At 38.7% G+C, this 9,280-nt stretch overlaps 1 protein-coding gene across 1 annotated transcript; it reads right to left on the bottom strand.

Moving 5' to 3' along the window:
- Positions 1 to 407: 407 nt before the first annotated feature.
- On the bottom strand, positions 408 to 5,364 carry LOC131306566 (laccase-14-like). The gene is made up of 6 exons (XM_058332886.1): positions 5,227 to 5,364; positions 4,301 to 4,452; positions 2,628 to 2,872; positions 2,392 to 2,520; positions 1,301 to 2,242; positions 408 to 842 (listed from the first exon to the last, which is right to left on the bottom strand). The coding sequence occupies exons 1-6, from the start codon at positions 5,329 to 5,331 to the stop codon at positions 712 to 714; spliced, it is 1,704 nt and encodes a 567-aa protein (XP_058188869.1). The 5' UTR covers positions 5,332 to 5,364; the 3' UTR covers positions 408 to 711.
- Between the last annotated feature and the right edge of the window lie 3,916 nt (positions 5,365 to 9,280).

Consider the following 9,280-nt stretch of genomic DNA (forward strand, 5'->3'; position numbering starts at 1 on the left):
GTCAACTATTGAGCCCGGAGTTTCGAAGTGCTAGCAGAAACTCGCACTGGAGCATCCATTTGCGGTTGTGAGGGATCTGTCCTTTGCGCTGTGAATGCCAACATTTGCCATTTAATGGACCGATCTAATGGTTTGAGCTCTGGGTTGCTCATCTACTAAATCTCGGAGGGTCCCTATGTAGCATCGCGCCGGTCTGCTTTTGCAGTAATGCGTCTTTGAGTTTGTATGCCCTTTTGTAATTTTGCTCGTTTCCTAATTTTGAGTAGATTTAGCTCTTACCGACTGTTATGATTATTTCATTTAAGTGCCATTAGGCTTCTTGAAATAAAATTTGCTGTTGATAAAAAAAACAGGAAAAAATAAGAAGATAACTTCCTAGTGAGTTACAGATCGACCTTCAAATGAATCAACATTCATGAAGTCACAGAAATGCCACCACATGATACAAACAAGCACATCCTAGCAAGCTACAACAAATATAATATCCTTTAAACAAAAATCACACCTAGAATTCTTTTGTTTTTTTAGTTGCGTTTTTTATTAGAATATAAAGAACCACGCTGCATATGTAATATGCTTATTCCTTTATTTATCTTGAAAAATTATTACTTAGTCCTGGAGCACCGCCAAGTTGTGAGAATAATTCACAACCTAAACATGGCTTGTGCCAAATTGGATTACTAGCTAGCTTTCTCAGATCAGAGAAATTGATTAGCAAGGGTTCAAGTGACTTGGGGGTCGCCGCATACTTGTTAACCTGGTGGACCCGTTCTTCACAATAAATACCATATCCATTCCCCAGTCAGAATGTCTTTCCAAGTGACAATGCATAAACCACACCCCTACAATAAAGTCAAGAAAATCCATTAGTTATCAACACTTTTTCATCTCATCAATCCCAACCAAAAATATTTAACGGTATTTGAATATTCCTATACGTAAAGGGTCTTGAAATACCCGATAAATGAAAAAGTCTCGAAATTAAAATTTCATTTCTTTTGAATTCTAAAATCATTTTACTGAGTTGGTTCTGAGCTAAAACTTATATTACGACCACTTTAAACCTCTAAAAATATTTTGATTTCAGAAGGCCTCCTACTTTTTTATCCCATTACCCCATATAATAATCTAACAAACTAGTCTCATTTTTAATTTTTGCTTGAGGCCTTGAACAGTAAAGGCCGGCTCCGAACTTCTAGCCTGATTCTAGTTGTTAAAAAAGCACAAATCGTATTGTGTGACCCTTATGACTCATCTTATGTCTAAAAAAACAAATGTAATGCCAAAGTAATAAGTATACCTGGATTATCAGCTCTGAATCTGATTGTAGCCCATCCATTCTTGGGCACCCCGACAGTGTTTATCTCAGGTGGGTCAACCAAATTGTAACCTTTTGGATCAGTCTTATTATCAAAGTTGCCAAAACCAGATCCAACATGATAAAAGCTGAAGCCATGTAAATGTATTGGATGGTTCTCAGCTGCAGCTTGTACATTAGTCCCCTGAAACACTATCTCCACACTTGAATTAAACTCCAAGACTTTCACTTTCGTCCCCGTCGATGGGATTAAAACGTTGTCTGGCATCTCATCAGCTGTAAAATTGAAGAAGTAAGGCGGCACATTTGGAAAGTCGGTCGTGAAAATCCCTCCGATCTTCCTGTAATACGCTTGCAATAAATCCACCGCAGGCTTCTCAAAACTTACATTGTTCAAGCTTGCAGCGAGCCTGGAACCATTTGGTCCGTCACACGAATTATTAGGGCACGGAATCAAGCCCACTGCGATAGTTATGAAAAGTCGGGTATCGACTTTTTTGGGGACATCAATCGGGTAGTCCTTGCTAGCCAGGGCCTTAATCCGCTTGGTGAAATCTGTTACAGCATCGATGTCAGTATAATTCGGAAGGGTACTAGGAAATGTTGGCGTCGATGGGGCTGTATAATTTCCAATGTATTTCACGATCGCGGTTGTAGTAGTGTTATCGTATACAACACCGGCAGAGGCTCTAGCTGCCATGTAATAGTGGCTCGGGGACTTATTTGCAGTCAATAAGATGTCCATGGTTTGTCCAGGGGTTATCAAGATATAATCAGTTTCTATGGGTTTGATGTATGCTCCATCCATTCCAACGACTGTGAACTTATGCTTAGCTACCGCGAAGAACACTTCTTCGTTCATAATTGAGTTGATGACGCGAAGAAGATACCTCTTTCCATAATTTACCATCACGTTGAACGTCCCTGCAACATTTGGATTGTGTTTTATTTGTATAAGCAAGCAAACTCAATAACGTACATCTTATCGAGAAGTTCTATTTTTCAGGATATTAATGTGTTGACACTACATTCAGTTTTTGCTCTCTTGATTGAGATTAAATTGATGTGCATACCGGGTTTGGAACAATTGTATAGATCACCCGGTTGGCCATTGATGGTGAGAGCATCTGACTTGTTTGGTTCGCCTCCGCCTTCAAGTGCACTTTGAATTATCTCCATTACATCTCCCTTAAACCACGATGCTGTGACAACAAAAGTATAAAATAAAAAAAAAATCCTGTGAAGCTTTTCTAGGATTGTGGCATTGGAGAGAGAGAGAGGGAGAGAGAGAGAGAGAGATGGTACATACCCAAAACAATAGGAAACTCTGCATGAGGCTTGGGAAAAGGGTAGGTTGTTCCATTTGAAGGGTATACAACAATAGGGCCATGGACCGTGGCTCGAGACCAATCACTATGAGCATGCCACCAAAGGGTACCTTCTTCGGTTGAGAATATGAGTTCATAACTGAAATTTGCACCCGGTCTAATTGGACATTGTGTCACGTACACGGGTCCATCTGACCATGGATTTCTTGGCTGCTTCACTCCGTGCCTATATAAATCACATGTTTTCCAAAATCACAATATTAGTTTGTAGTACTTTTTTTTAGAATTCTTTTTTTTTTTTTTTGTTGACTCATCTTTAAAAATGGATGAACATGCTCGCCATATTTCCGATCTTATTCTGATGATTAGAACAGTTAATCTCTTAGAATATTATATTTTAACTCTTCTTGCAAAAAGTTAGCTCAATTTGATATCATTAAGTACTTGATAAAATCATTTAATTTTCAATTTAGAAGTTTGACACGAATCTGAACTAAAAATTGTACGATTTAAATAAGCGGTCACCAGTATCTGACTATGTTGATTTTTTGCAAGATTAGTTAAAATACCTTGTCGTAAAAGATGAATTATTTTGATCATCCAAATAGGACCGGGAATGTGGTGGATAATGAAACTGAACTATTTGTTAATCTATATATATAAGCGAAAATGATATTGGTACCGATGGGGTCGGTACCGAAATCGTAGGGACGGTTGTGCCGGGCACCGGAGGGTCGATCCGAGCAGTTCAAAAATTCTATAAAAAAAAAAACGCGGGGTCCAGAGCGAGAGTCAACGGCATCCGAGGTGTATAGGGTGCTTGATCCGAGCACCCCTTTTTCGTGTATATATGAGGGGTGCTCGGATCAAGCACCCTAGACACCTCGGGATGCCATTGATTCCCGCTTGAGCCCCCTCGTTTTTTTTTTAATAGAATTTTTGGACGGCTCGGATCGACCGTCCAGTGGCCGGAGACGGCCCGGCGCGGTCGTCCATACGATTTCGGTACCGAGCCTGTCAGTACCAATAGTGCTACTCATATATAAGTGAATCTTCGAGCCAGCTTGCGCCCAACTCGACTAATTCTAGGAGATTAATTTCTCCACCTACATATGGGGTCCCAATTAAAGCAGTTAGAGCTCTCCATGGATCGGCCCAAAAAAAATTAATTGCACTGGGCCGATCCTTGGGTTCCAAAATCACAACATTTTTAGTTTGTACTTTTTGTTGTCGGTTTTTCTTCCTCTTCCTTCCTTTTACTCTCATGCAAGACTTATTACAATATGCTAGCAATAGAAAGAAACCTCAATATTTCCCCTTCTGGTATTATTTTCTTTCCTTTTTTCCCTCCCATCTTTGTTTTTCTTTGACGTGACCTTTTAATCTTTTAAATTTAGACCAAAACACCCTTGATATAGTTTTAAAAATGTCACTGCATGGGTATTCTTGATAATTCAGTTTGTTATTTTTTTTGAAACGAAATTTAAAGCTTTTAGAAGTCCCTTTTTTCCTCAATAACACGATGTACGTAGAAAATTAATAATCCAAAGAGGAAATCATGTGTCTTGATTTTGAGTTTTCTGTGCACTTATCGTTTTCCTTTCCATGAGAGAGAGAGAGAGAGAGCAAGAGAGAGAGAGAGAGAGAGGAATACCAATGAATGGTGACATTGTATTTCCCTTGGTTTTGAACGTTAACAATCAACCTATCACCCTTTCGGACATACAAAGTAGGCCCTGGAAACAATCCATTGACTGTCAAGATATTCTTTGAGCTACACAACCTTGTATAGTTTGTTTCCTTGAGCTGCACTCACCAAATTAAACTAAGGTTAAATAAATAAAATCTCAGGCTCTAAACTGGAAATCAAGAAAAATGTATTACTCCATTGTATAACATCACCACAAAACACAAATATCAGTCATTTAATTGATCAACCTTAACGATGGGCTTTGCTTGTCTCTTAAATAGTTTAGAGTTGGTATGTTACGAATTTCAAGAAACACAAATATCTCAAGACATGGTGGTGTTGATGGCTATAGAGCGAGACAAAGCAACAGAAATAATAGAAACAGAGGCTCTCGTGCCATCTGTCTATAAATATCTCTATCTCCATATATGTTTTGTGATGCATTTGCAGCATCACTATTTGCTTCAAATCTCGAAACAAATAAATCCCCAAGAAATGATCGGACGTCCGCCAAAATATTATTTCAAAACATCAAGACAAAGATGTTTAATTAAGGACAGAGTATAGTTCCCTATCATCCCTCAGAGAAATTTTTGGGTGCCGAGCGGGCACCACGCTGTGTCCCAGCAGCGCATCCGGTCTATCCATTTCGGTATTGGACGGCTTGGATTTGGGCCGTCCAACACACTTTTGGACAGCCCGAATGTGCTGCTCTAGGACCATGTGGGCAACGGCCACGTGGTACCCATCCGGCACCCAAAAAATTTCTCCCTCAACAGAGATGATTTTAGCCTCTAAAGAGGCCATGTGGTAGACTACGATTGGAGACAATACGACAAGAGATCGAAGAAGATGAGAAAACTCTCATGGAGTAGTTAGTTAGTACTCACAACCCAGTTGATGGAAGGGATTGTCTTTCTGGACATGGACAGCACAAACACATTCAAAAGGACAAACCCTAAGACCTCCAACTTCAAACTTTTCTTCAACTCCATTTTTACCCCTCACTTCTTCTCTATTAACTTAGAGCTTATATGGTGATCATAGCCATCCTCAGAAGGCCTTTATATAAGCCTTGCCCACCAGACCACTACAGTTACTAGATTCGAATATTCTTCCCTCGCTAATTGTTGTAGTGCTTGACTCAGTCTCTCAGTCAGTCCTCAATCCGTCTCGTAGGAAATGTCAGTTTTATGAAAAAAGGAAAATCCTTCATCTTAGTTTATTACACTTCTCTTTGAAGCTCCGTCCCAATAAATGTATTTAGTTCGCAAAATGAGGACTAAAAAATAATGCATTTGTTTTAAGAAAAAAAAAAAAACCAAACTTTTTCATAAACTAAAAGAACTCTTAGTGATATCTAATAAATTGTTGAAAGATTTTTGATATTTTCTTGCTAAAATTGTGCTATTTTTAAGTCATCATTTTGCGGACCGGACAAATTTTATTGGAGGGAGTGTATTATTATTACCCCACGTTTTATACTCCATGTACTTTCAACAGTTAGTCCAAGACAAACAAAATCAAAATGCATCTCATTTTTCTGCTGTCCAGGTTTGAATTGCAGAACTGCGGTCTAAGTGATCGCAACCGTCGGATAGTATTTTAATTGATCCAAAAAAATTTTCAATTTTTTTTTGCTCGGCAAAAGGAAAATTTTTTATTGAACTCGACAAGTGTACATCAAGAAAAGAGGCCAGTTTTAGGTCCCACCCCATACAATGGAGCAAGAGACCAAAATGGCAATAGGAAAACAGACCAGAAAAAACAGAGGCCGGGGACACTCCCAACAAGTAGGTTGGAAGTGCAAAACAATTGTTTTCAATCTTTTATCGGTAATAAAACACTTGCACCGATAAAAAAAATTCAACGAATCTAAACTATTGGCTGTTAATATGAACGGTTCTGATTGAAAGGCTTGTCCTTCACCGGAGAGAAGCCGGATCCAATCAAAGTAATTCCAGCTGGGTCTTTGCTTTAAGAGGCAACTATTGCTACGGGCATGGATTTTTCCATAGTATTGCATTGTACGTTTTCTGGGGTAGAGAAAAGTCTATGGTCCCCATGATTTGGTCTCCAAATATCATTTCGTATATATTTTAAAAAACGCGTATTTGGAGAATCATTCATATCCAAAACTACAGACTTCCTAAAGGAGAAAAGTCTATGGTCCCATATTTTGTTGATATACCTTTTCAAAGTATAGACTTCCTCAAAAAGAAATCATAAGGAAGAACTAACTAGCCACTAAAAAAAATTATCAGAAAATATTCGCTACAGGAAGAAAATATTTTAAACAAAAATTTTTGGCAACAATAGCCGCATATTGTCCAGAGTTTCCAGCATCCTAGGTAGCAGCCGGTGGGAAAAATTACTAGAGTATTATTTTCTCCTAGAGCACCACGGTGCGGAGGTAGCGGTGTCTCACCGGCCATACATTTGCATGGACGCGCCACAAAAATTTGCAATAAACGGCCCCTGAAGCACAATGTGGTCAGGCGCAGGAACTATGAAGAGTAAGCACAAGCACTACTACTCTGTAGACAAGTAAGTAGGTTGCTGATCTTCTAGTCTCAATCAACCATTGACATAGTCTGAAAATATTTTCTAATTGTTTAAATTCCGGATGCTGAATGAAATTATGCTCGAAATAATTAAGCTTCATTCTTGAAAATGTAGTTTGAACTTCCCAATTGGTCGATCGTGTTAACTTGAAGTATTCATATTAAAAAAAAATTTAAAAAATCCGAAACAACATGGGGGCCTTAGCCTCCGTACACCACTAGTGGTTTCGTCTCCAAATGTGGAGCTATTCTAGGAGCATCGAATAATCACTTGCCTAGTGGACTATGAAGGTGGTACGTATTTTTTATTTTCGACGAACAAGATAATCACATATGTTATACATAAGAAAAATATAGTACAAAAAAACGGACACTACCGGTCCGGAAATACATGAACAACAAACAAAACAAAAACCGCTTGGAACAAAGATGCCGGAGTCGGACCCGTTGATCACACTCGTGATGGGGGTTGGAGTGGTCAAGCCTGGAGAGGCTAGATATGGACATGGAGCAATCTCTTGGATAACCCGCCGCACCAACTTGAGCTCATTCTCGCTACAGACTGAAGGTTGAAGCCGCTGCAGACGCAACCACTGTACGTCGCTGTTGGAGTGGTTCCAAGATATGGCTTTGCTTGACGGATTTCCTAATCCTAAATTAATGGGTTACCCCAAGCGTAGGGTGGAGACCGATGTAGCACAATATCCGGTAAGTCCAGAGTCGAATCCACAGAGACGGTGATGTGTGCTGACTAAAAAACTCGGGTTACTACTGATTAAAACGGGCTCTTAGGTAGCCACCTCTTGTCAATTAATTGAGATTAACTAAAACCTACAAATTGATTGGTATTTTTCAAATAATTAAGAGAAAGGTACGGACGTAGGGTTCAAACACTTGCAACCGATTCGAACTCATTTGCTCCAATCGGTGTTCTTTGAAACGTTTGATTTTAGACTGAAAAAGATACCCCGAAAGATGCGAACCCTTATGGTCGCCGTTTATCCATGCGCAGCGGAGAATGAGTTTTGAACTCCCATTCCCCTATTTACATTGGCTCCGACAATGCACAGGTTCGTCTATATAGGAAGTATTTTACCAATCAAAAATTATTTTTTCTTACATTTTTTTTAATTTCGAAATAGGAGCAGAACGCATCCAATCCAACCACGGTGTGCTAATTACCCTACGACCCTACTCCGACTACTACTCACTCATCATTAAGCAATAAACAAAAGAAACCCTAAATTGAAACATACTTCTATTACGCGAGATGAAAAGTAAACAAAAGATCTAAATTAAACAAGAACCAACGAACAACTTTTATAAAGAACATAAATTAAAATAAGTTACCGGAATGCAAGTATTAGAACAAATTTTAAATAACTTGAAAGAAATAAAACTCGGAAGAAACTAAAAAATACATCCGAACCAAAAGAATGGCAGTCGCCCATTCTTCGTTCCCCTTTTCTTTCGTCCGTCCGAAACCTTTTTTTCTTTTTTCCATAGGGATGGAAAGCATTAATTACATAGTAGTCCTTGGGCTTTGTCTAATATTGAATTAATCATCTAAAATTTCAAAACACTTCGCATTTCGACCCAAAGTTTTTGCTAACTTCTGTCTTTACCCAAAACTCTTAAAAATCGAGCTCGAGCAACCTATAAATATAAAAACACATCATAAAAATCAGTTAACAAATATAAAATACTAATAAATGTATATTGAAGAACCAAAATATGTATATTTTGACACTAATCACACCCCCCAACTTACACTTTGCTAGTCCCGAGCAAAGAAAATAAATAATATAAATTCTAACTACACCACTTTCGTAGGACTCACGATTGCTCTTACCCCGTGCAACAAGCCTTTTAAACTCCTAGGCGATCCCCAGAGGACGAGTGGAGTCTCGTGAGGGTTTATAGCGATGAACACCCACAAACATTGTGAATTCTTTTCACATGAAATCTAAAAACCTGCAATGCGACTCAATGATATGCCAATACCAAGAATATAACATATGCAAAAATAGTTCTTGAGGCTATCAAAAATGATAGGTTGAGCTACACTAGCCCAGTAGAAACTTCTATACTCAAGCTATATGTAAATGCGATGAAACGTGCGAAGGGAATGAATGGTTTTCAATAAACGAACAAAGATACAAAGGGTACCACTATGAACCAACAGACGACGACTATGGAGTTCAATACACCTTGTAAATATCCCTAATGAACCGACGAACAACGACTAAGGAGTTTAATACGTCTTATGGATATCCCTAGCCATTCGTGCCCTAACTAGGAGCAGCATTAAACATATATCAATCTAAATAACCACCAACAGTTTCTTGAACTAAAATTAAGACTCCTCAAATGAATGCCA

Source organism: Rhododendron vialii, chromosome 11a (assembly GCF_030253575.1).
Source record: "Rhododendron vialii isolate Sample 1 chromosome 11a, ASM3025357v1".
NCBI lineage: Eukaryota > Viridiplantae > Streptophyta > Magnoliopsida > Ericales > Ericaceae > Rhododendron > Rhododendron vialii.